This window comes from Anguilla rostrata, chromosome 14, assembly GCF_018555375.3.
Source record: "Anguilla rostrata isolate EN2019 chromosome 14, ASM1855537v3, whole genome shotgun sequence".
Lineage (NCBI taxonomy): Eukaryota > Metazoa > Chordata > Actinopteri > Anguilliformes > Anguillidae > Anguilla > Anguilla rostrata.
Window position 1 is genome coordinate 40,980,290 of NC_057946.1, and position 27,248 is coordinate 41,007,537.

Here is a 27,248-nt window from a genome sequence, read left to right on the forward strand (position 1 = left end):
TGGAAATATTATTGAGATTTTATTTTTTGGTTGCCTTTAAAATGTTTCCTTTTTGCTTAATTCATTTGGCTTGTCATTTTTCACCACTGTGTGCAGTGATACATTATCCCTCATTGTCCTGTCTGTGTTCAGTGTCTTGAGAACCTTACAGTACAGCTAGTGTTCTCTTCAGTTTGTGTATGATGAGTTATGTCTGCCTCATCTCAGTTTAAACACATTCATCTATTATACACGTTCAGACATCTATTATACACGTTCAGACAGCTATTATACACGTTCATACAGCTATTATACAGGTACAGACATCTATTATACACGTTCAGACATCTATTATACACGTTCGGACATCTATTATACATGTTCAGACAACTATTATAGTTTTTAGTTTAGTTTATTTATTTGACGATTCACTTTAAAAGGACAATTACATGGTTGCAAACACCAATGTACATGCAAAATTAAAAGAGCATCAAGGATAACACAAAAAAGTCACAGGACTTATTTCCATTGTGGTCCTTGCTGTAGCTAGATGTCATGGAGGTATGTGTGCGTGCGCGTGCACATGGTGGAGTACAGCATTAGCGGCATATAAAAGCACAAAAAACATCAATATACAGTAAACATTCACATTGGGTATTAACAGGCATTTCTCCCACCTCCAAGAAACTGCAAACGTGTCATTCATTTCCGAAACATAAAATCAGTTGACACAGTGCAGTTTGCCCAGCATCTCCAGACTACAGCCTTTCCTCCTATTGGTTTATCTGCCGAGGAATCTGTCTCCCACTACAACAAGCTTCTGGGTAACACACTCAACCAGTTCGCTCCCCTCAAATCACGCACTGTATCCTTCTCTCGCTCTGCCCCCTGGTACACCCCTGAACTACGAAAAATGAAGTCGGCTGGACGTAAGCTTGAACGCCTATGTCGGTCTATATGTCTCACTGTTCACAAGATCGCCTTCCATGAACATCAGAGGGCATACTTGCTAGCACTAAAAAATGCACGGTCATCTTCCCTCTCCAACCTCATTGACCGTGACGCTGGCAACCCCAGGCACCTTTTCTCTACAATTAACCACCTCCTAAAACCAGCATCTCAATCCCCTATTGAAGCATCTGAGTCACAGTGCAACAATTTCATTAAGTTCTTCAAGAACAAAATAAACAATATTAGAGCTCTCATATCCTCATCGCCCGTCCCCTCACCCCCTCTTCCTACCCCTCCCCCGCCATCTACATCCTCAATTTTCACTTCTTTCTCTGACATCACCCCCCATGATATTGAAGAAATCATTACCAAAATTAAACCTTCTACCTGCCCACTCGACCCCATTCCCACTACTCTGCTGAAAACCTCCATCCCTGCCCTCTGTCCTCTCATCGCAAGCTTAATTAACATCTCTCTCTGCAATGGTAGTGTTCCTTCCTCACTAAAAACTGCAGTCATCACCCCCCTCCTAAAAAAACCCAGCCTCGACCCCAAAGTCCCCCTGAACTATAGACCCATCTCCAACCTCCCGTTCCTGTCCAAAGTCCTGGAAAAAGTGGTTGCTGCCCAGCTTCAACTCGATCTCACCTCCAACAGTTTATATGAAACATTTCAATCTGGTTTTCGACCTGGTCACAGTAGAGAAACTGCCTTAGTTAAGGTCACAAATGACCTGCTAATGGTCGCTGACTCCTGGCTCGCCAAGTCTGCTGATACTGCTTGACTTGAGCGCCGCCTTGACACTGTTGACCATTCCCTCCTCCTGGAACAGCTCAACAGTTATGTCGGCCTCTCCGGACTAGTTCTAAACTGGTTTAGGTCCTACCTCACTGACAGAGCAGAATATGTCACTCTGGGGGACTTCAAATCTGAAACCCACCCAGTCACATGAGGTGTCCCGCAATGATCAGTCCTAGGTCCCATTTTATTTATTCTGTACCTCCTTCCGCTTGGCCGCATCATCAGTCGCCATGATATATCTTTTCACTGCTATGCAGACGACACACAAATCTACCTTAACACCCTCCCTAGTGCCTCTGTTGCCATCACACGCCTGAACATCTGTTTGGAGGAGATAAGGGCATGGATGTCCCACAACTTTTTACAACTTAACAGCAGCAAAACTGAGGCCCTCCTGATTGGCACACCCCACCAGACTGTGCACTCAGACACACTTCAGCTCACCATTTCAGGGCAAACCATTCCCCTCTCCACCTCCGTCACCAACCTTGGCATTAAGTTTGATCCATCCCTCACCTTCGACAGTCACATCAAAAATATATATAAAATTTCCTTCTACCATCTGAGAAATATTTCTAAACTTCGCCCCTCACTTAATCACTCTGACACTGTGAAACTAGTCCATGCCTTTATCTCCTCCAGATTAGACTACTGTAACAGCCTCTACACAGGTATCCCAGCCAAAAGCGTTCAAAAACTACAATACATTCAAAACAGTGCAGCCCGGATTATCATGCAAGTTCGCAAACACGAACACATCACCCCCATATTGGCATCTCTTCACTGGCTCCCCATAACCCAAAGAATCCATTACAAAGTCCTCGTTCTCACATTCAAATGCATTCACTCACATGCCCCCACCTATCTGAAGGCCCTGCTACATCCCCAAACCTCCACCCACAGTCTCAGGTCCAAGGCCATCCACCAACTCCAGATTCCTAGGACCAGACTCCGCACCATGGGTGATCGCTCCTTCAGTGCTGTTGCCCCTCGCCTCTGGAACTCACTGCCAAACCACCTTCAGCTCCCTCAAACTCCCTTTAAAACTGGTCTCAAAACCCACCTGTACCACATTGCCTTCAAATAACTTCCTCCTTGACTTCTTTACTTGTTGTTTTAACCTTTTAATGTGAGGGAGTTGGAGTTTTGGGAGACCAACCGCGACTGAACAGGGGGGTTCTTTAAGCTATTAACCAGAGGTAAAATAGCCACAAAGTCTCAAGAGACACGGGAAAGGAAAACAATACTCCTTAGGGAGAGTATCCCAAAGAAAAGCTCTACACGACCCACGTACTGGGTAAAAAAAGAACTAAAGCTTAAGGAGTATGAAAATAAAACAAAACTGCCGGAGCAGAAAACGGGGCAACTCAAAGAAAACAGACCTCGAACCGAGGCTGAAAAAGTAAAACCCTAAAGAAAGAATACTGAGCTTAGATTGTGGCACTAACTGGTTGCCAACAATCTAAAAAAGCTAAAGACTGTTGTGCTAATTTTATAGCCACAACAATCCAATATCGCAACTCAATCCTATACCTTTACCTTTACCTCACTTGACAGAATACCGGCTTTCGTGCAACATGAGTGACACTGAAGCAAAGCTCATCGGCTTGCTCAGGGTTTAAATAGAACGCCAACAGGTGCAAATTGTAAAAGGAAATTTGCACGTGTATAATTTAATCAACTCAATGGCCGTAATAACTGAAGAAAAGGCGCATGAAAAAACCAATGGCCGTAATAACTGAAGAAAAGGCGCAGGTAGGAAAATAAATGGTGGTATCAGCCAAAACCATGACATTTAACCCTGTACTATTTTGTCTGTGTTCCTGGTACTGGTCGTTTTATTTTATTTTATTTTTCTTTCTTTTAAAAAGTGTACTACAGTTTTTTTGTGTATTGACCTCACAACATGTACAGCACTTTGAGATACTGCTTGAAAAGTGCTTTATAAATTAAATTTGTTATTATTATTATTATTATTATTATTATATTCACTCAAATCCAGCCCATTTTCCACCTGCGGTGTGCACTTTCCCCCATGTGCCCATGCGGGCTGTGCTCATGCGTGCCAATGATTCTGGAAAATAGAGCCTTTGATCATTGCTACTCTATCATTAAACGAGCTTACAGATCGATACCACGTCCTCACTTTGGGAAATCTGTCCATTCTTCTATGTTCTGATTGCTTGTCTATAAGCAGGAAATTAAGAGCACCAAGCTCATAGTGAGGACCATATTGTGTTGGTCAGAAAAATACTAAATTGGGCTCCAGGAATCACTGTTTGTAATAAATGGACTGATCCTATTTTTAAGACTTGTTCAAGTCTTGATGACAAAATGAGTCAATGGCAAGCTGTTTTAACATTTATTAGCGTGACTGGATTCACATTACAGATATCTGTAATTCCTTTATGACTAGTGTAAACACTCATTTAAGCCATCCATCTAACCATCCATCTAAGCCATTTATCATTTGCCAGCCACCTAGTCAAGATCAGGGTCGCAGTGGCCACAGAGCAAGCAGAGCAGCCCAGATATCCCTCTCCCCAGCAACTTCCTCCAACACATCCCGGTGGATCCCAAGGTGATCCCAGGAGACCTGTGGGTCTCCTTCAGGAAGCATCCTTATCAGATGTCCGAACCACCTCAACTGACTCCTTTCATTGCGGAGGAGCAGCAGCTCAAATTTGAGGTACTCCTGGACAGCTGAGCTCCCCTCCCTTTCAATTAGAGTAAGCCCTGCCACCCTAAAGAGAAATCCCATTTTGGCCGCTTTGATTTGCAATCTCACTCTTTCTGTCACTACCCATAGCTTGTGACTATAGATGAGACTGCATCACACTCAAACGCAAACCGCTCAAGTACACACTGAAGCTCACAGTACAATGAGGCTAAAAGAACAACATCATCTGCAAAACACCTTGAAATCCTGTCCATGAATACCAAGAACAGGAGGGGAGACAAAGCACACCCTTAGCGGAGTCCGACACCCACATTGAACACAGTGCTAGCTCTGAGTATACAGGGACTGAATGGCACACAACAGCTCTGTATTCCCGCAGCACATTCCACAAGATACCCCAGGGTCATATACCTTCTCCAAATCCACAAAACCCATGGAGACTGGATAGGCAAACTCCAATGTCTCTTCAAATACCTGTGAGAGGGTAAAAAGCTGGTCTTCTGTTTTGCAGCATAATACATCAAACTCAAAGGCTAAATCTTCCTAAAGCTGGATTATCTGTCAGGTTCAGGAACTCTTCCAAGTCTGTGGAATAAGTCAAGAAATAGGAAATGAAATCTGAATAATCTGATTATAGTCCATGCATGTAGCTATGCAAGTTAAATGTATGATATAGCCTAGGCCTAGCAAGCTACATACCTGCTGATCCATGCTAGGTGGTTGGTTGGAAGGCTGAAGATCATTGCATTTAGGCTGTTCAAAAACTTGCTGGCCACAAAATCAGTAAAAATGCTGTCGTGGTTTGGTTGTCCTAATTTATACCCAGCCAGCACTGCGAAGTGGGTTTTTGAAACACAACTTAAATTATCTGTTTTTTCCAGAATAAGTCCCCTCATTTCCTGTTAAACAGTGATGTTTTGGCTATCCCTTGAATTCAGAAACTCTTGTGAAATTAAAAACCAGCAGTAGCCTTTTACGTTACATTGTTTTATTAATTATAATAATAACAATAATGATAATAATAACAATAATAATAATAATGATAGTAATAATAATAATAATATGCCCACCCCCTGGCAGGGAACCAGGGACCATTTCCTGTTTAGCCTAACAGGTGTCCTGCCTTTGCAAATTCAACAACTCTGAAATTTAAAAACAAGTAGTCTATGTTTCTACAGTGTTGCATTGTTTTAGTAGCCTAATAAGGTGGCTTTTAGCTGCCCTCTGTTGGTTTTTACTGCAGTAGGCTTGCCATTGGATAAAAAATGACCAACGTAAACTTACGTAAAACACATTCAGTGTTTGGTTTTTTAAATCCATATTAAATTCATTAATTTAAAAAAATTTAAGTGCTTTTATTTTTTTTCTCTCCAGTAGGCTAGCCATTTTCAAATCCATCCAAATTAATCAACTCTTGCAGAATTAAACAAAAGTAGACTTTGTTTGCATATAACAGACTGTTTTAATAATGGCTTTCTACTGCATTTGATAGCCTAGCAAAAATCTAAACCACCAAGAATCTAAACCGGTGGTTCTCAGACTTGGTCCTGGAGGACCACTGTGTATGCTGGTTTTTGTCTCAACTACAACTGCAATCCCAAAATTTTAACAAGCTGTTAATATTTCTTGATTAGGTGCTTTCAATTTTTTAGGGCAATGGTCCCAAATCTTATCCAGAAAGGGTGTTGGCTTTTGTTTCAACCAAGTAGTTACACACCTGATGCTACAAATCAAGGTGCTTAACAAAGACTCTTGTGGTTGATTAGTAGAATCAGGTGTGGGCACCCACACTGGCCCTTTCTGGATAAAACTGGGGACCCCAGCTCTAAAACATGAAAAGCACCTAATTAAATAAAAAACGAACTAAAAAATAACAACTTGTTAAAATTCTGGGATTGAGGTTAGAATGAAAACCAGCATACACAGTGGTCCCCCAGGACCGAGTTCGAGAACCACTGATCTGAACTTTAACCTCAAAGCCCCTAGTGGTTGACGGCGTGCCAAGATTACTGAACTCAGACATTCAGTGCTACTGCAACCAAAGTATGAGTTAAAAACAGAAACACGTTGTTTTAGTTTCATTAGTAGATGATGCATGACAACTGTGCCGAATACGGAGTTTCGCAGCACCACCATTGTCGCTCTGGTCATTCATTTAACATGCACCCCCTTCCCGCAGTCTCATCTGCAACTACACCCCCCACCCATGACATAATGGACAATATTGTCTATCTTGGCATTCATAAAAATATTCTTTCACCACTAAAAAAATCATATTCCGTCACAGCAACAAGGTAAACCCGACAATAACCCTAAGATATGCCAATACAGCAGTGAAAACGCTGCTCACTGAATAAAAAAAATAAACAAGAAAGTTTTTAAAAATGATACCATGTCATTCTACAGTCAATATCTGGGACTAAATATTGAATAAATATACAACATTAGCATTGGTTTTATGCTTAGACATGTCCGTTTTGAGACAGTGGTCATATATTGTCTTGGACAATCCGTTTGTGAAATATACGCGCATGTGTGATGCGTGGGTACCTTACAAATTAGCTGTGCATAATACCACACGTGTTGTTTACGGCGTTGTCGCCCTTTTTAGTACTGTCTGGCTTGATTCACAATTCATTTATTCAGTAGTTTGAGAGTATAAGCTTTCTAACGATGTATAACAGGTCAGGTGTAATCAAAGGTTTTGTTATCATCGCATTCACTTACGCATTCATCCTGTGGCAGCAGTAAAGGACGCTGCACCTAATGAAACGTTGTCAACGATTTTTCGTAATTTCTCGGAAAATTGTCAGGGTTTTGACGGGTTGGACCCAAGCGCAGAGTAAAAAGGAGACTCAAAGGTAAATTAAACAAAGACAAACAAATTACAAAAGCAAACAGGAACAAACAAAAGGCCACAAGGGGCAATAACAAATGAAAACTCGAAAAATACTTAACAAAAACACAAGCATAGAAACTCAAAGTCAAAACACTGGGAACATATAACGAGGGCAGAAAACAGTAAACCGAAACAGTCAGGCAGAAATCAAGCAGAGCAAAACACAAGCAGACAAAACACAGACAGACGGAACACAAGCAGGCGGAACACATAGGCAGAAACACAAACCAAACACAGGCAGAAACACAAGAAACCAGCACCCGAGTCAGGGAGGACAAAGGACTTAAATAGACTCAAAACCAACAAGACACAGGAGGGCACAATTAACAATCAAACCAGGACATGGTGGGAACAACGAGACACAATCAGAAACAATAATAAAATAATTGAAAGCAATAATACAATTAACAGGGGAACGAGCAGGACACAAAACAGAAGTGCCACCATCTGGCAGCACAACAAGGAAAAACAGAGGCAGAAACACAGAACCATGACAATAATACTATTATTATTGAGGACTTCTGGGCATAGCTAAGCCATATGTTTGCTGATAGACATAGCCGACATTGTTTTCTGGTGTAAGACAGAACCGGATAGAACTATATCATTGATTTACTGTCTCTGTCTCTATCTACTGAAAACAGATTAAGATTTCATCATTGCTATGTAAGTATTACTGCTCAAAATAATGGCTTGGATTGATCTCATAAATCATCCATGAATTACATTTTAACATAAACCAAATTCCATATCGCTCTATATCTCACATGATATTTCTCTTTCTTTCATTACCATACTCAGGCTTGTGAAGTACCTGCCCTGGTGTTGATGCCCCAGTGGATGGAGGTAGCCCAATAGCACCACCGCCAGAATTAGCATTCCCTGCAGTCTCTGCGGCCACAGGATGGCGTTACCATGGAGACTGCTGTTTTTGTGGGCCCTGCTCGCCCAGGCCTCCCAGGGCCGCCCTGCCATCACCAGCCCAGGTAGAGTCCCCACCCCCACCGTCCCTGCCTGCCACACGGGGATGACCAGGTAGAGTCCCCACTCCCACCCTCCCTGCCTACCACATGAGAATGACTAGGTAGAGTCCCCACTCCCACCCTCCCTGCCTGCCACTTGGGAACGATCAGAGGCACAACAGCAATGAAGGCTTGCAGGGTGAAAAGTCACAGCACCTTGACAGAAAAAAGCCTTGTCCAGAACATCAGCAGCTAGACCAGGAACAAAGCCTCCAGTTTAAAGGGAAACCAAGACTGTCAGTGTTTTCCTTACTTTATTATGTGTATCTAACTTGAGCTTTACATTTTTAACCCCTTCACACAGATGCCAAATCTGGCCAATTCTCACAGATATGCAGGGTGTTCTATATAAGACTTTAAAACTCCACATGTCTGGCATCACAGAGATGTGATTTTAATGTTCTTTTCTGGAACTTAATAAAGGCTATTTTGTGTTTTTGCTTGGGTTAGGGTTAGGGTTAGGGTGATTGTCCTCATCAGGGTTCACTGATGATAAAACATAGCACAACTGCATAGGCATTGGCATTTATCACCAGCATTTATTTCAGTCATGGGAACTGAATTTAATACAGCATGCGTGCTATCTAGCTACAAGTCGCCAATTTCACTAACAAAGCCAACAAAGTTTCTAATCAATGGTTTAATAAACATTCTATTCATAAGCTGTAGTACTTACATTTAATTGTAGAAAATGGCGCTGATTCAATGTTTGCTAAACTTTCAAGGTATTATTTCAGATGATATACCTCAGAAATATAACATATGCCAGATTAGATCACGTTTTATTTGGCAGATGCTTTTATGCATACTGAAGGTTGTGGGGCAATGACAGAACATAGGTCAGATAAGTTAAATTACCAGTCATCCATAGTCATGAACATATAGTATACGTATTCTGTTACATTTGAGAAAATTAAAAAAATGAATATCTGTACAGATTACTTAATGGAAAACCTCATTCATTTCACAAGTGTATTAGCTAGCTATGTTAGACCTATAGCCCAGGATTCCATGTTTACATCCCAGTTCTATTTAAATGTCCAGAATAGCTATATACTGAACGAGAGAAAACACAAAACAGCCGCAACAGCACTATGGAGTAGCTACCATATGCCATATGCTGAGCGGTGCCCTCAGTGCAAAGGTCGTTATAACACTGCCTAATTACTGTTAGCATCTGGAATTCTTCATGTTGCTAAAAATGCTATTTTCAGTATCTCTGACCACCTCACCCCTTTGCTTGACATTTCGCTCATAGCATTCCAGGGTGTCCTCAACAGACATGTAGGTGGGGTTGAGAGGGCTTCTTTGATGATGAACACGGAGTCTAGAAGGGCTGCAAAATCCTTCACCTTTAAAATTTACCACAACAAATTTTTCATTTTTCAGTATATTTCCCTGCCAGTGGGTCACTGTTGGCCTACTTAATCCATACATTTTTTCTTTCTTTTCTCATTTGTGAGAAAAATAAACAATGAACCATGTGACAACTGTGTGGTATTGATGGGGGAATATTTTGGCTAGTGAACTGTAGTGCCTGAGGAATATTTTTAGTTTTTTATTATGTAATATGGGAAGAAAAGAGGAAAAAGAAAAGAAGTTAAAATGGGAAATTAATTAATAAATAATTAAATTAAGCATTACAGAAACATATTGGTTTACCTATATTGTTTACAAATCAAGACTCTGTTTAGTAGTAAGGGTTGCGATGAGGTCGTGACCATGCCTAATGAAGTAATTTATGAAATGATATCATATATACGTCTGACTGACAAGTTCATTGTTGTGGGTTGGTATGGGCCTTTCACAAAGCTATTAGTTTCAAATGTGGAAATGGTAGTGGAAATGTTTAGTCCTGTTTAAACTAAGGCATATGGCTTGAATAAGTGAATGATGGCATCTGTCTTGAAAGACAATGTTTTGCACTGTCACCTGTGTTCCGTCGTCTTCTCCCACTTCTCGTCTGTTCGCTCATCTTAATGCCTGCCTTGACAGCTTGCCTCCAGTTGTTGTTTGATTTGCCGGCAGGTCTGGTGCCAGTGTCCAACTCACAACAGGTCTTTTGGAATTCTTCCATTTGGTGGATATGACCGAGCTTGTGCAGACAGGAATGGGACAGGATTGTGAATATGCTTTGGATGCACACTTGGGCGAGGAGATTTTTGTTGGGAACTTTGTTGCTGTTGCTCGATTGCTTGTGTCTGACACGCATTTCCTGTTTGCGGTAGAAAAATTGAGGGGAAGGAGCCTGGTAGGGTTTAGAAAAGTTTGTTACCGGATTGTATTAAGCTTTCAAGCGTGTATTTGATATTAGTTTGAGTTCTAAAAAACCCCATATTATAAGTAAAGTAAGGGAATTTTCCACTTTTTTCCTCTCTTAAGCACTCGCCTTGCAAACTAGCTGGTTAGTGAATTTGGCCACCTTCTTGCTGACTGGATATTTTGTGGTTTTTCAACCCCTCAGTAGCAAAATATAATAGTTTGCCTTTATTGCTACGTGCTAACATTAGCTATAGTTTATTGTGATCTGATTCCAGCAAACTTTTGGTTGTATTTTGTTCTGAGATATAGTTAGTTGATTATAACCCAAGTGATTCCGCTTCCGGTAGTTTTTTATGTGCTGTTTATTGAACGCTTAAAATTAGATAATTAAAAGTCCCTTTTTTTCCTCTGTGGTTTCTGCTGCTAGATGTCCAGAGCTACCCATGCATTTTTAAGCTATGGTCTTGGTGTTTCTGTCCCAGCAGTAACTTACTCTAGACATAGGGAAAGATAGGGTGATAGTTAAGGCGTAAAAATGTGGCCAAAGCTGTGTGAGGGTTGCAGGATGATTGCATTTCTGGAAAGCGTTTTCCAGGGCGAGTTCGTCTACCACTGTTGCCGACTGGTTGAGCACCTCGAGAGAAAGATTTTTGACCTCGAGTGCCAGCTTGCTGGATGCCGCAGTTCGCAATTAGTAGAGTTCCAGGGACTGAGTAGCTTGTGCTTTAAGGAACTGGTGTGCACACCACAGCTGGGAAGGGGGGACAATCCAGAGCAGGCAGTGAGAGATGGCTGGGTGAGAGTAAGGTGCAAGCACAGAAAAGGGCATGCACACAACACAGGGGCAACATCTCCAGAGGATGTGGTGTCCAACCGATTCCAGCCCTTGCAGGAATTGGATCTGGCCCTTGACCCTGTGAGTGGGAGGACTGATGAGCCACTGGGCACCCAGATGGCCACATCCTCCCGGAAAAGGGAGTTGGTGATAGTGGGGGACTCAATTATTAGAGGGGTAGACAGAATAGTCTGTTAGCACAAAATGGAATCTCGTACGGGTTTTCCCTGCCTGGTGCCCAGGTTAGGAGATCTCTGCCTGGAGCGTACAGACAAGCTCCTGGCTAGAACGGGGAGGGATCTAGTGGTCATGGTTCATATAGGAACCAATGACATAAGTAAGGATAGGTTTGAGTTTCTGTAGGACAAGTTTGTGGAGCTAGGAGAAAATATTAAGAACAAAACCTCCACAATAGTTTTTCTGGAATACTACCAGTACTGTAGGACGGAGTGTAGCACAGTGGGTAAGGAACTGGGCTTGTAACCGAAAGGTTGCAGGTTCGAATCCCGGGTAAGGACACTGCCGTTGTACCCTTGAGCAAAGGTACTTTACCTGCATTGCTTCAGTATATATCCAGCTGTATAAATGGATACAATGTAAAAAAAAAAAAAAAAAAAAAAAAAAAGTTGTGCAAGTCGCTCTGGATAAGAGCGTCTGCTAAATGCCTCTAATGTAATGTAAGTACCACATGCAAGCAGAGGGAAGAAAAGTTTTAGTTGGAGGTTTAACCCATGGCTACAAACTTGGTGTAGGAAAGAGAGGTACAAGTTTATGGAGTATTAGGACTTCTTTTGGGACAGGCTGCACCTGAACCTGAGGGATACTGCTGCAGTGGGTCAGTATATACTTAGGGCAATCCAGGATTATTTAAACTCAGGACTTGGGAAGCAGGGAGGGGAGAGAGTGAAAATGTTAGGGAGGAGCAGACTGCCCAGATGGAAGCTGTCAAGGCTACTTATATTATTATGAACACCAATGAAATCTTTTTAAAGCAAAATTTTATTAAGGGTGGCTTGGAACTGCAGGAGTTGAGGGAATAGGAGAGGATGTGTAGAAGTAACCTGAAATGTCTTTGTTTAAATGCTATAAGTATAAAAAATACAATTTTGGAACTTGAGGCTGCTGTGAATAGTGGGGGGTATGACATAATTACAGAGACATGGCTTGGGGAGGATTATGGGGATACATTACATTACATTACATTTATTTGGCAGACGCTTTTATCCAAAGCGACGTACAAAAAGTGCATTTTCATGGTCATAGACAACTGCTAAACACAGGTTCAGTAAGGTACAATACTTATTTTGTACAGCTATTTCTAGCCAAGAACACAGTTTAGTTCACACAGTGAACATTATTCAGACCTAACCTCTGCAAAGCCAACTAGGCAGAAGAATAAGCTACAGTATTAGGACAAATACAAATTACCAAAAAGTGCTGGGATGGGGCAACATGTAACAAGTGTCATGAAAAAAAGGGAAGGGGGAGGGGAGATTTGGAGTGAAATATACAGCGTGGTGGTGGTTAGTCTAGGTATAGTCTGAAGAGATGAGTCTTCAGGCCACGGCGGAAGATGGGTAGTGAGGGGGAGGTTCGGAGAGGGACGGGGAGTTCGTTCCACCATTGGGGAGCTAGGGTGGAGAAGCTCTGTGATCCCTTTGGGCGGGTGGGAGGGGTTACAAGGCGCCCTGCTGCCGCAGAGCAGAGTGGTCGAGCAAGCACGTAGAATCGAGTCATTTCCTGCAAGTAGATGGGGGCTGTCTTGTTAGCAGCAGTGTAGGCAAGGGTCAGAGCTTTGAATCGGATCCTGGCAGGGACCGGTAGCCAGTGGAGTGATCACAGCAGAGGAGTGACGTGGGAGAATTTGGGAAGGTTGTAGATGAGTCGGGCAGCGGCATTCTGAATCATCTGTAGTGGCTGTATGGCACAAGCTGGCAGGCTTGCAAGGAGAGAGTTGCAGTAATCAAGGCGAGAGGTCACCGTAGCCTGGACGAGCAGCTGGGTGGAGTGCATCGTCAGGTATGGTCAAATCCTTGTGATGTTGTACAGAAGGAATCTGCAGGACCGTGATGTTGCCTTGATGTGCTCCTTGAGGTCCAGTTGGTCATCCAGGACCACCCCCAAGCTCTTGGCAGAGTGAGAGGCAGTCACTATGTTGCCAGCAACCATGATTGAGAGCTCACAAAGTAAAGAGGTCTTGCACGGGAAGAAGAGCAGCTCAGTTTTGTCGAGGTTGAGCTTCAGATGGTGGCTGGCCATCCAGATGGATATGTCAGCCAGGCAGGAAGATATCTTATCATTGACCTGTGTGGCCGATGGGGGGAAAGAAAAGAAGAGTTGTGTGTCATCTGCATAACAATGATAGGAGAAGCCATGTGAATTAATAACTGAACCAAGAGATCTGGTATATAAGAAGAACAGCAGAGGACCCAGTACAGATCCCTGCGGCACTCCCGTAACAAGGGATGAGAAGCAGAGGCAGACCCCTTCCAGGTGACCTGGTAGGACCTATCTGCAAGATAGGAAGTGAACCAAGACAGGGCAGTCCCAGCGATGCTCATCCCAGCCAAGGTGGAGAGGAGTATTTTATGGTTGACCGTGTCGAAAGCTGCAGACAGGTCAAGAAGGATCAGGACAGAGGCAAGTGCCTCCGTCACAGCTAGGAGCGCAGTCTCTGTTGAGTGCCCGGATCGGAAGCCAGACTGGTGAGGGTCTAGCAGGTTATTATCGGAATCCTCCATATGATGCATATAAGACAAAGGGGTACAAACTCATAAGAAAGGATAGATTCAGTAGAGAGGTGGGGGTGTAGCTCTCCATGTAAATTTAATGTGCAGTAAGTTGACCAGCTCATGCCTAGTGAGGGTATTTGGATTTAGCTCATAGGAGAACATGACCTTACTGTAGGCATGTGTTGCAGGCCACCAGCTTCAGACAGCACAGTAGTGTTAAATTTATTACCCTCCTATTAATTGAGAATTGATGACAGGACAAGGAAAATGTCAGGAAGAATCTTTAGATGTTATAAATGACATTTTTTGGCACAGTATATCAGTCAGCCTACAGCAGGGTAATAAACTTTGGATCTGGTGCTATGTAATTATCCTGACAAAATTTGTCACATAGGGGTAATCGATTTGGATTAGTGATTATTCTGCAGTTAGTTTTGATGCACAAGCATCACGGTTAATCGAACGTGCGCTTTCGACCACAATTTCCAACTCTGTTTACTGATGTCTTTCCCATTGATCTAAATTCAGATGTCACTTTAGTCGCTGGTCATATTGAGCAGTTGAGCAGTGTTTGTGACTGAAGCCCCTGCCATCCATGCCCCAGTAATGAACCCTCTTTCAAAATCACTTGATCTTTTCCTCTTGCCATCTTGATCCATAAATGAGGTCAGCTGGGCCTGCTCAGCATTTTTATACATGCCACAGAGCATGATAGGATGTTAATTGCTTAATTGATCATGCAGCACACCTGTATTAAAGAATCTGCATTTATTATGTTTCTCCACTCATTTATTCAGGTTTGTCCTTTAATCACTTCCTCCCAAACTCTCATTGTCATGGTTCTTGAAGTTCAGTGGAAACAGAAAACAGAACACATTACACGAACTACTGAGGTTCCAGTTAGTTCCACGTACAGATTTTTCCTGAACTGTTTTGTGAAATGGAAAAGGGGCTATATAGAGGATATGCCTACTCCTCCTTGGCTCAGGGCCAATGTACTATTGTATCTGGAGTTGGTCTGGCCTTATATAGAAATCTAGGCTTCTTGTAAGTATTTGGGAAGGCAGGTATTGCAAATTGGCTTGTACTTGTGTCTTCCAGCTGACACCCTGGCATCATCAGAGGATGAAGATGACGACGAGTCTTCCTCTGAGGAGAATAAGCTCTCGGGCGGCCAAAAGATAGTGCGTAAGTGTCTTCTACACATTTGGTCCCTCTCTCACGGGGGGTGGGGGGGGGGGTGGTGGTCCTGTCCTCTCGGAACAGTTTGAGGTGGTCTTGGCTCCCAGGGTCATTGTCAGGGTTTCCAGTCCCTTGGTGAGCAGTGGGGCAGCAGGGGGATTCTTTGTGATGCCAGTTGGATCCCTCTGTGTCATTCTTAGTGGAGAGATGCAGCTGCCAAGATGGGCGATCCCTATCCCTGGTGGCCCTAAGGAGGGTGGGGGCATTTATCTCACTGTTTACCCCATTAGTTGTACAGTGTTGTGAACACGAATATACAGACACTGCTCTACAGAACCATTTGGGATGGACACCTTGGTACAGGACTCTGCAGACAAGCTCTTCTGTGGTCTTGTTTCAAGGGAGTTGGTTAGCACTGCACCTCTTTTCAGTCTGATTTTGTGCTGCTAGGTGGTCCATTGTAGTGGTACCATCCATTGTACCGCTATCCATGACTTGAACCATCTGCAAAACACAAGGTGCTGGTCCAGATGGCAGGGTTTTATAAAATGCACGCTCTTGTCTTGGAAGGGATTAGTGTTTTGTGTTGTAAGAATCACATAGTTTGTAGGGGGGTTGAAGAGCATCTCTCCCCAACTCCCTTCTCTTTCTCTCTTATTTTTATTTTCTCATCTTTTTTATTAATTTTGCTTGCATTCACATTTTTTTCCCCGTCTTCCTTTCTTTCTGCCTCATCCCTCTCTCTCTCTGTCTCTCTTTCTCCTTCAATCCCTCACTTTCTTCTTCCTCAGCCATGGCTCCTGTATGGCCTCAGCCAGAGAAAATGAAGAAGAAGTTGCACATCGTCCCAACCAGTAAGACAGTGAAGTTCCGATGTCAGGCCAATGGCAACCCTACCCCCACACTCCGGTGGTTCAAGAATGGCAAGGAGTTCAAGAAGGACCAAAGAATTGGGGGTTTCAAGGTAAAAGCACTCCAACCCCTTTTATCACAGACCTTCAGACTCCATCCACCATCACCACAGACCTTAAGATTCTGCTCACCATCATTACATACCTTCAGACTTTGCACACTATCTGCACACCTTCAGAGTTCACCACTATTATCACACACCTTCAGAGTTCACCACTATCACACACCTTCAGACTTTGCACACCATTTTAAAGAGAGATGAATAAACAGTCCCCACGAACGCCGGCTATTATTAAGGGCAACTTTGATTGCTTGAGCAAAATCAGGTTGCTGGTCCAGCAGCTAAGCTAGGATTGAATATTTCCCACATACATAACGTTTCAGAAGTGGCGACTGGTGAGCTGAAAATAGGTGGGGTGCAAAACTTTCCTTTAAACTAATCATTGATCTCAACCTGTTTTCACTAGTAATTTTCCTTTATTATCAAGCGTGCCAACGATTGGACTAATTAATGACAAGTAGCCTAACACAGCATCTTCATACCATGTTAGGGGGATTAAATCATCAATTCAATTTATCCGTTAAAAATTAGTTTTAATCAGCAAGTAGTCTATACTTAACAAACAAGATACACCAGTCTGTTATCTACCATGTTAGCTTTCAGAATAACCAGCAAAAACAATACCTGCACTTCACAATTTACTCATTGCAGATATTTGTCATGAATACGAGTGCGCAGAAAGAAAGTGCATGTATCCACAAATAATGTTGATTAAACATGTGCACAATTTCGTACTGCAGATGAAAATAAGTGTAGGCTATAAGGCCTAGGCTACTCGCTAAAACTGCCTATTTGGGGAGAGCTGGCTATATATGATAGTAATGCTATTGAGTAGCCTAATTTGTGGATTAATTGCATTGATACTCAAGTAAAATCAGGGGAAGATTCCGCCACTGCTTAGTGATTAAAACTGATTTTTCTAAACCGCATTTATCATTTAATCTCCCTAACACAGTGCGAAGAAGCTGTTTGTCCCTTTCCAATTGCTTAGTCTGATCGTTTTCATGCTTGTTAATCACTGAAAATTAATTAAAACAGTTTGAGATCAATGATTAGTTTAAAGTAATAAGATTTTCATTAAAATAAATGTCTGTTAAGTCACTATCTATCGCCGAATTAGGTAACACAATGTGGTGATTGAGCCTATTATTATATTAATTTATATTATTTTTATTATAATAATTTATGATTAAAGAACTGGGTGTCTGTGGCGACGTTCCCGGGAAAAAATCAAAGCGGCGCATAGTTAGTGACGTGTTTTCCATCACCCATCAGTGGTTGGTCCGCCAGAGAGGGTAGATGGAGCTAACGCAACAGGCTTGCTCTTCAACTCACTTGTGTGTGAGCGGCGTACTGTTTTTTTCCGGTGTCTGCTAGCGTTACGATAACAGAAAAGTGGAGGGGGGGGGGGGTTATGGAACCCTAAAAGGTTTTTGTGAAACATGAGAGGTCATAATATTTGTTGATGTAGATTTTGTATTACATATGATGACAATATAACGTTACTAAATTACATAGCTTAGCTATTTGCACAGCTAACGCTAGCTACCGGACCATGTCAAGAAAGGGAACATTAGTTTAGACAAAGTTGCGTACAGTACCCATCTCCCATATCAGGTAACGTTGCGTTAGCTAGCTAGCTAGCTAATGTAATTAAATCTAATGTCAGCTAACAATTTGAAAAAACGTTAGCTAACGCTACCGACTGGTACCGATCTTGCGAAACGTCTCTCGAATGCAATGCTACCTACCTTGTTGCAACGGTGCAATGTAGCTAACTAAAGGTTCAGATCAATGATTCGCAACTTGCAAAATTCCAAGACGTCTGATTGTAAACGTTCTTGCACTTGGCGATTTCGACAAGGTGGGTCTTTTGAAACCCCAGGCAAAGGCTTCAGATGCTCTGCAACTAACCATTTCACACCGCTGCAATTTTCTCTGCAACATTCAAAAACCGTTTCGTCTCGTTGCGAATCGTCTGAACGTGCCTTAACATTAACGTTATTTACATTGCCATCAAGTTCATCAATATATTATAATGATCAGAATAAAGCTGTCCTTACACAGAGCATTAACCCCGGGGTATAGGTGGAGCAGAGCCGGTCTGATTTCAGTGTCAAGCCGGAGAAAACTAAATAAAAAAATAAGGCAGTAATTGTTTGCGTTGTTATTATTTTATTACGCTTCCTCATATGTTCCTTCAGCCTTGATGCCCTTTTTTGATGAAATCTCCTTTATTTTTGTTTTATTCTTCTTGTTCTGATTGCTAATTTAACACCCAGTACAGCTTTATTCTCAAACAGTTTAGCTAGCAAAACCAGAAACACCAGGGGTAACAACAAGGCAGGGTTTCAAAAATATCACAACAATCATTGACGAGAAAATGTTTATTGTGCACGAGATACATAATTGCACGAGCCACAGTGAATCCCGCAGATTCTTCTCTGCACTGTAAAGATGTTCATACCGGGCAAAAGGTGGATAAAGAACGTCTGTGGAAATTGATCATCACTAATTCTACCCCAGGTCTGCTACAGCATTTTAACCCGGCTCGGCAGTGTAAAGACAGCTTAAGTTAGCCTAATGTTAGGCAATGAATGAGTATGTATGTAACGTTACTTTTATAGCAACCATTTTTTATTCAGTAAATAGTAAGTGTTATAGTTGGCGTGGCCCAGGTGCCAACTGACTGATCTAACACAGGCGACACTGGTTGGATCCGGTTGGATCTCTGGGAAGTGAGGTCCAAAAACATACCTGCAATTACTGCTTTTCGCCATTTGTACCGCCAAAGAGAACGAAATGGAAATCTTGTAACGGAGATTGTAACTTTAAAGGAAAGTTTTGCGCCCCACTAATTTTCAGCTCACCAGTCTCCACTGAAAAGGAGGAAGAAAGGAGGACAAAAGAAGAGGATTTTTGTGGGTAAAAAAATGACACTCAATAAACTTAAGCTTGCATCAATAGTATACATTCTTTTTAAAACATTGTTTTCCTTAATTACAATTATGTGCACAATACATTAAAGATACAGCTATTTTGAGCTGAGACATTCATTGGTTTGTACTTTTTTCACCAACCTCCCACTGGATCTCAGGGTCCACCCACCTCCCAAATCCCAATTTAACCCCTGTATACACCTAGGCTAAATATATTCAAACTCAGTTTTTGACAACTCCACACACTTCATGTTACCATACATTTCTTTTTACATAAATAGCAAAGCACTATTTTTGCCTCTCCTATGTTTGTATCAGGAAATTACACCATATATATCATTTACATCACTGTGTCATTCACATGTCATTTTCAAGCTACAGCTTTTTCCACCAAAGATGTGGCTTAACCCCTTTGCGCAGATGCCAAATCTGGCCAATTCTTGCCCATTTAGGGGGTGCTCTATTTGAGGCTTTATAACTCCAGGTGTGAGCATGACAGAGACTTGGAAAATGACTTAAATGAAGCAAGATATTTTCTACCATTTACAATAGAAACTTTGATTTGTTTATATTCTTAATTTAGGATGAAATAAAGTGCCACAAATGCAATTATCTTGGCAAAAAGAAGAAATGAACTTTTTCCTTTTAGTTTGCTGTGAAATACTGAGATTTCACAGCAAACTGTATATATTGAGCAGGTTAAACTATACATGTCCTGGATCATAAACTTCTTTACCACAAGTGCGCCAAAACTAAGGGTGATATGCAGAACTACTAAACATCTATGAAGCAAAAAGTAAGCACTGTACCCTGGTGTCCCTTAGTGTCTTCAAGTCTAGCCAAAATATCTAAATTATGCATTGCAGTATATCACAACTTAATCATGCATTGCACTACAAATCTGTTTTTACATTACATTACAGGCATTTAGCAGACGTTCTTATCCAGAGCGACTTACACAACTTTTTACATAGCATTACATTGTATCCATTTATACAGCTGGATATATACTGAAGCAATGCAGGTTAAGTACCTTGCTCAAGGGTACAACGGCAGTGTCCTTACCTGGGAATCGAACCTGCGACCTTTCGGTTACAAGCACAGTTCCTTACCCACTGTGCCACACTCCGTCCCACTCCGTTTTGACTCAAGAAAGTCACTTTTGCATCATTTTCAAGTGGGAATTACTATTTGTCCATCAGTACAGTGGTATAAAATATTTAGGGGTCCAGAAACATATCCAAAATCTCTCCAAAAATGAATAAAATGCTTTTTGTTTATTATAAAACATGTAAATTTGCCCCTTATGATGGTTTAAGCTGAAACATTGATAACAGATTTTAAAAGAATGCAAAAACATTGTGACACATTGGGGTACATGTACTTAAATGTGTAATCGTTATGTTTTTTATGCATTCGCGACGGCACAGCTGTGGCCGGAGGCATTATGTTTTCGGGTTGTCTGTCTGTCCGTCCTGATTCTCATGAACAAGATATCTCAGGAACGCCTTGAGGGAATTTCTTCAAATTTGGCACAAACGTCCACTTGGACTTAAGGATGAACTGATTAGATTTTGGTGGTCAAAGGTCAAGGTCACTGTGGCCTCACAAAACACATTTTTGGCCAGAACTCAATAATTCATACGCTATTATTATGACAAAGTTTCACACAAATGTCTAATAAGATAAAATGATGAAGTGACGACATTTTATATCCAAACAGTCAAAGGTCAACTTCACTGTGACATCATAATGTTCTGCAAAAACACTTTTCTGGCCATTATTCAACACCATAACTCAGGAACAGAAGGGGAGATTGTGACCATACTTGGCATTTATTGGCCAAGCACGTGAACACATACAAGGAATTTGACTCTGTTTTTTGTTTCTCTCAATGAACTTACACACTCATAGACATACAGCAGAACAAGAACAACAAAGCTGAGGCAAGGGGAAAGATTAACAATGATTAGCAAGCTAGACTGGCTACTGGCTACTCAAAGCATTGCATGTTAGGTGCGTTCCTGCAGTTGCCATTGACCAAGGCACTGGCCTCAGAACTGGAGTTGGTCCCCGGGCGCTGTACTGTGGCTGCCCACTGCTCCTAAGTAACTAGGATGGGTCAAATGCAGAGGACAAATTACCCCATGGAGTTCAATAAAAGTATATCTTATCTTATCTTATCTTATACTGGTTGGCGTACAACCATGTGGCGGTATTTCTAGTTCTGTACCCTACACCATGTAATGTTTTGTTGCATGTGGATGAGACAACATTAAAACTATATTCCACAATCTACCAAGATATTTTGTCGATGTTCCAGCTTCACGTCAAATCCAGTGCATGAAACATAAACACAACAGCTACCAATGAACAGTATGAAATATCCTTATTATAAAATAGCGCTAACCCATTTAAAGACCCTACATTTAAAAAATTACGTATATAACCTAAATATTTTGAGCAATAATACTTGCATATTGAGGATGAAATCTTATCTGTATTCATAGGCATTCTTCACCACCGGAGAATCAATGTGTTTGTCAAACTGGGGAAGTAGCTAGTGAAATACACACCTAACAATGCACAGAAAGAGTTGGCCAGTGAGACCAACTTATTTCTGTAGCCTGCAGAGCAGAATATGGTGGTTTGTAGTATCAAAGGTAGCACTTAGGTCAAGTTGGACTCGTTTCCTCTCCTCCACACGACCAGGCGGTTGAGGCCGTGCAGTTCGTTAATAGGTTTTTTTTGTCCCTAATGTGTGAAAGAATACAAAGAGTATGTTATCCATGAATTGAAAACTCTGTTTTCACCCTATCCAATTATTTTTTATCTTGGTTTCTCTATCTCTGATACTCACCCACATAGCAAGCAACTTGGGGCTGGAGTATTTATCCTCTTTCAATAATTTTCCTCTGCTCTTTTGTAATGTCTCTCACTGATTTTCTCTCTCCCTTCTCCACTCCCTGTCCCTGTTGTGTCTCAGGTTCGAGAGCACATGTGGACCATAATTATGGATTCAGTTGTTCCCTCAGACAAAGGAAATTACACCTGTGTAGTGGAGAATGAACATGGCAGCATCAGCCACACCTACCAGCTGGATGTTGTGGGTCGGTCTTAGCTCCTCTCTATTTCTTTATGGGCACCACATATGAGCTTAATCATTGCTGCTAGCTTGCTGTGAAGTACTATATCATTAAATGTATTCTACATCACTGTGAAGTTTATCCAACCAAAATTGTTTATTACTGCATTAATATAATATTACTTGATGCTGACTCATTCTTACTCTCTCTGGAAATTCACTGGTGTAACCGCTGTGATCTGAGGTGACGTTTCCTGCCTAATTCTGACCTGGCGAATAAAAGTTCCCCTTAGTGTGACTCCGCCTCTCCCTGTCTGATTATCTGTGTACTTACCTGTACTCTTCTTAGTGTGACTCCGCATCTCCCTGTCTGACTATCTGTCTACTTACCTGTACTCTTCTTAGTGTGACTCCGCATCTCCCTGTCTGACTATCTGTGTTCTTACCTGTACTCTTCTTAGTGTGACTCCGCATCTCCCTGTCTGACTATCTGTGTGCTTCCTTGTATTCCCCATGGTGAGACTTCACCTTTCTTCTGCACGTGCAGATCGCTCTCCCCACAGGCCCATCCTCCAGGCCGGGCTGCCAGCCAATCGCACGGTGGTGCTAGGCAGCGACGTGGAGTTTGTGTGCAAGGTCTTCAGCGACCCCCAACCTCAAATCCAGTGGCTGAAACACATTGAGGTCAATGGCAGCCGAGTGGGGCCAGATGGTCTGCCGTACGTCCGTGTGCTTAAGGTATTACATCATGTAACCCGTTTCTTGTATGACCTTAATATGACACCCATGTGACCCCATAAACACCCTCGTGCTTTAAAGTTGTGTACTCCACAAAACAACATTCAACCAACATTGCTCTCAGAAAGACAGTTTTCTTTATTAATATATGTGTCTGATGACCTGCTACCTGTATACGTGCTCATGTGAGCAGAGGTCAATGTGTGTGAGCGAATGTGTTTGCATGCATGTTCAAAATTCACCTACTGACCATAGCTGAATCTACCCCTGTGATCCAGTTGTTAGTTGCTACATATATATTTGAGAACAGTGTAGATAATTAAAGCACGTCTTAACAGTCCTCATATGTAAGCACCACAGGTAGTGTAGGGGATATACTGTACATACATGTGTTCACCAGTACATATAGTGCAGGAGAGAACAAAGGATGTTGTGATGGATGGAAGTACAAACCAGGCTTGAGATAGTGATGCTAACATGGCCTAGGAACAAGGAAAATGGCATGTATTGATGGCTAATGTACATCTGAAGGGTTAGACAGCCATTGAAAATAAAGAACAAACAGAAGCTTGTTAAGCTAATGCCTGGGTGATTGTGAGTCTTACTGCTGGCGAGCTGTTCCTGTAAACTGTGCGGATTCACAGTAGGAAGGTGGGAAGGCAGGAAGATAATACTAATGTAGGCTACTTACATGTAGTTGGCTGTTTACTTGTTGCTGTGTTGTCGAATGGTAGCAAAGTGTAGCTAGTAAATAAACTGATTCCTTGGTGGATGCAGTTTCGTTAACTATGCTAAAATAACACATTGACTCAGAGTTAGAAACTGCTACTCGTGGCCTGAGAGAGAACTTGTGTCTCTCCATGTATTTATCTCTTTCTCCGAGGGGTTAGGCTTAGGTGTTCTTAGGTGTGTCTTGGTGCACATCCTCTAGGCAGCCTGGCAAGCAGAGAATAGAGAAAAGCATTGAAGAGAGTGCGTTTATAATGGCCTGGGTATAGGAAGTTGCATACTGCAATCACCATTTGATCAACAGTCTTTCCAACCATGATCATGCGAATGTGAAGTGAGGCTGTAGTGTTGAATCAAGATGGATGAACAGAACCTACACTACTGTGGTTTGATGAAAATTTGCTGGATGGTGTTATGCAAGTCATTTACACTGAACCTGCGGCAGACTTTCTCAGAGTAGAGGTCTGACAGACACATACATGGCAAGGGAGACCAATAGGAAGACGGTAGTCACTCAGGCTAACAAACATACGGTCAGTCATGCACAAAAAACAACAAAACATATTAGCCTTGCATTCTGTAGTTTTCATTTAATTAGGAGTTCATGGCATACAGTAATTCATAATGAAGATGAGGAACTATTTTCTGAATTAAAAAAACTTTTTTTTTTCAGTTTATAATTGACTTCAGTGTCCCTCAGGTAGGGGTGGTGGTGGAGTTTATGCAGTTCATACTCTGCAGGTCAGAGTAAGGATGAGTAACTGTTTTTTTATTTATAAAAACATTTGCCTATGTTTGAAACTTGATTTTACTGTTTGTTTACATACGTTTTATAAAAGCCTGTTATGGCTATATAACATATAGGTCATTGTTTGTTAAACACAGCTTTAAAAAGCTTCATCACGCAGTGTGTGCGCAGCAAGGGATTTTACACAAATACTACTGGGGCAGACGCCCCAGGTGACGGTGGTGCCATGGGAACCCACTGTAGCTTTGGCTAAGCCCTGCCTAGAGTTAGCAAGGCTCTGCTACTGTGAGCTCCATGCAGCCTCATACCTCTGCTGCATGCTGGGTCAGGATGAATCATGTAGCCCCACCCCCATTGTGATGGGTCAACCATTCAATTCAATCCAATGGTGTTCTTGTTTGTAGGACTTCTTCTTGTGTAGGGTTGTCATAGTGCGGTCTTGGGATGTTTAGGTGTAGATGTACTGAGGTATTTGGTGCCCGATAATATACCCTGGGCACCACCCATGGGTTGCATGTATATAGGGAGACCTCCCTATTGGTGATTTTAGGCACACATATGCAGTCATACATACATACCATATACCATATGGGGCGACATAGCTCTGGAGGTAAGAGCGGTTATCTGGCAGTCGGAGGGTTGCCGGTTCGATCCCCCGCCCTGGGTGTGTCGAAGTGTCCCTGAGCAAGACACCTAACCCCTAATTTCTCCCAACGAGGTGATTGGTATCTTCCATGGCAGCTTTTCTCCGTTGGTGTGTGAGTGTGTGTGTGAATGGGTGATTGAGAGGCATCAATTGTAAACCGCTTTGGATAAAAGCGCTATATAAATGCAGTCCATTTACCATGTTACCATTTACCAATACATATGGACACATATTGAAAAACAAACAATTCTAAGTCTTGTGTTCTCAGATTTTTCATGACTATGTAAACAAGCAAGGGGATGCAGGGTTGGATTATGAGGGTTCAAATATCTGCGTACATGGGAAATTGGAGCTGTTCTCCTTCTTGGCCCTCACATCACCCTACCCTCAAAGTTTCCTTTTTCAACCTCATTATATTTGCCCCCATCTTTGGGTATATTGTGGGGTCTTCCTCCTTTGACCTGCCATTCTCTTCAGGCCGCTGGCCTTGTGGGGTCTTCCTCCTTTGACCTGCTATTCTCTCTAGGCCGCTGGCCTTAACACCACAGATAAGGAGATGGAGGTGCTGCAGCTGAAGAATGTGTCGTTGGAGGACGCGGGAGAGTACACCTGCCTGGTGGGAAACTCCATCGGCTTCTCGCACCACTCTGCATGGCTGACCGTTTTCAGAGGTACAGATGATTCTCTCCTCTCCTGGTGGTTTTCACCTGCCCATATTTACCCTTCATTTCAGTCTCTTACCACCCTGTGTCCCAAATGAACCCAACACACTCTCACACACTACATTCCTGCCGTTTTATTCGGTAAGAGTTTTTATAGGACTGTGGATGACAATGACTCTAAAACAGATATTTTATTCATTCTTGCTTGCTTCTTTACTCTATGGGTGTGTCCATCCAGCTGATATCATTTCCTGCTATGAAAAGCAGTGCCCTGCATAAGGTTTTGGACATAGTAATATTTTTCTTGATTTGGTTCTGTACTCCACAATTTTAGATTTGTAATCAAACAGTTCACGTGTGGTTTATGTGCAGATTCTCAGTTTTTATTAAATGGTATTTTCATACATATAAGAAACACTGTTCATAAAATTAGGAACAGGAAGACGTGACGCAAACACAGGAAGTGGGATCCAAATAGCTTTGTTTGTTTGTTCTTCGTCTGATTTGTTTGTACAAAATCGTTTTTACTTTGTTTTACTTTCAAAAACTTTTAAGTTTAACGTTTTATTGTTTTATCAGCTGGTTTTAGTTACAGTTTTTCGGTTTTAATCAGGTTTTAAACCGCCCTGTAAAATAGCAAAAAATCCTGCAGCTACTATTATCAACCCCCGCCATGAGCAGCGGCGAACAGAGCCCACCGGATACATCCTTTATTATGGAAAACAAAATGATGAGATGTGAGGCCTGTGATACGGTGGTGGTCGTAAAGAATGAGGATTTTATCACTGTTCTTAAGTGTGGTAAATGCACTGAGAATCTGGAGCTGAAAGCCACTGTTATCCAACTCTACCGGGAGATAAGGTGCTTGAGGAGCGGCTGAGCCTGGTGAAGGAATCCTCCAGGATACAGGAGGCTTTTGAAACAACATTGCCGGGACGTCTCACAGCCTGCTCAACTCGGCTAGGCACCACGGGGATGATGTCGGAGGCTCCCTTGCCTGAGAACGATGACCATTTCCCGCCCCTGGACCAGATGGTCGCCCTGGGCAGAGGGTCATCTGCTATGGCACCGCCAGCAAGCTCCTGCTCCACTCCCCAGGTCGCGGAGGCCCAGTGGAAGCATGCTGGCGGTAAGCGGAGGAGGAATTACCTACTGTCGTTGCCATTTCGCCCGGAGCTCCGATTGTCAAACCTTTTCAAAGCCCTCAGCCCCCCACCTCCCCAATTGGATAAAGAGACCGCCACCATCGTAGTGGGGGATTCCATCGTCCGGGATGTGTCCATCTCCCACCCTGCCCTCGGACCCACCGTTGTGCACTCTCATCCCGGTGCCCGGGTCTTGGATATTAATCGACGACTGCCATCTCTCCTGACGGATTATCAGAA

General features: G+C 42.4%; 1 protein-coding gene across 1 annotated transcript in view; it reads left to right on the top strand.

Moving 5' to 3' along the window:
- fgfr1b (fibroblast growth factor receptor 1b) overlaps positions 1-27,248 on the top strand; it is a 73,394-nt gene that overhangs the window by 19,139 nt on the left and 27,007 nt on the right. Inside the window, exons 2-7 of the mRNA XM_064308328.1 lie at positions 8,112-8,296; positions 15,263-15,349; positions 16,135-16,307; positions 22,242-22,365; positions 22,888-23,078; positions 25,728-25,872. Of these exons, the coding sequence (XP_064164398.1) occupies positions 8,215-8,296; positions 15,263-15,349; positions 16,135-16,307; positions 22,242-22,365; positions 22,888-23,078; positions 25,728-25,872 (802 nt within the window). The 5' untranslated portion in view covers positions 8,112-8,214. The remainder of the gene's footprint in view (positions 1-8,111; positions 8,297-15,262; positions 15,350-16,134; positions 16,308-22,241; positions 22,366-22,887; positions 23,079-25,727; positions 25,873-27,248) is intronic.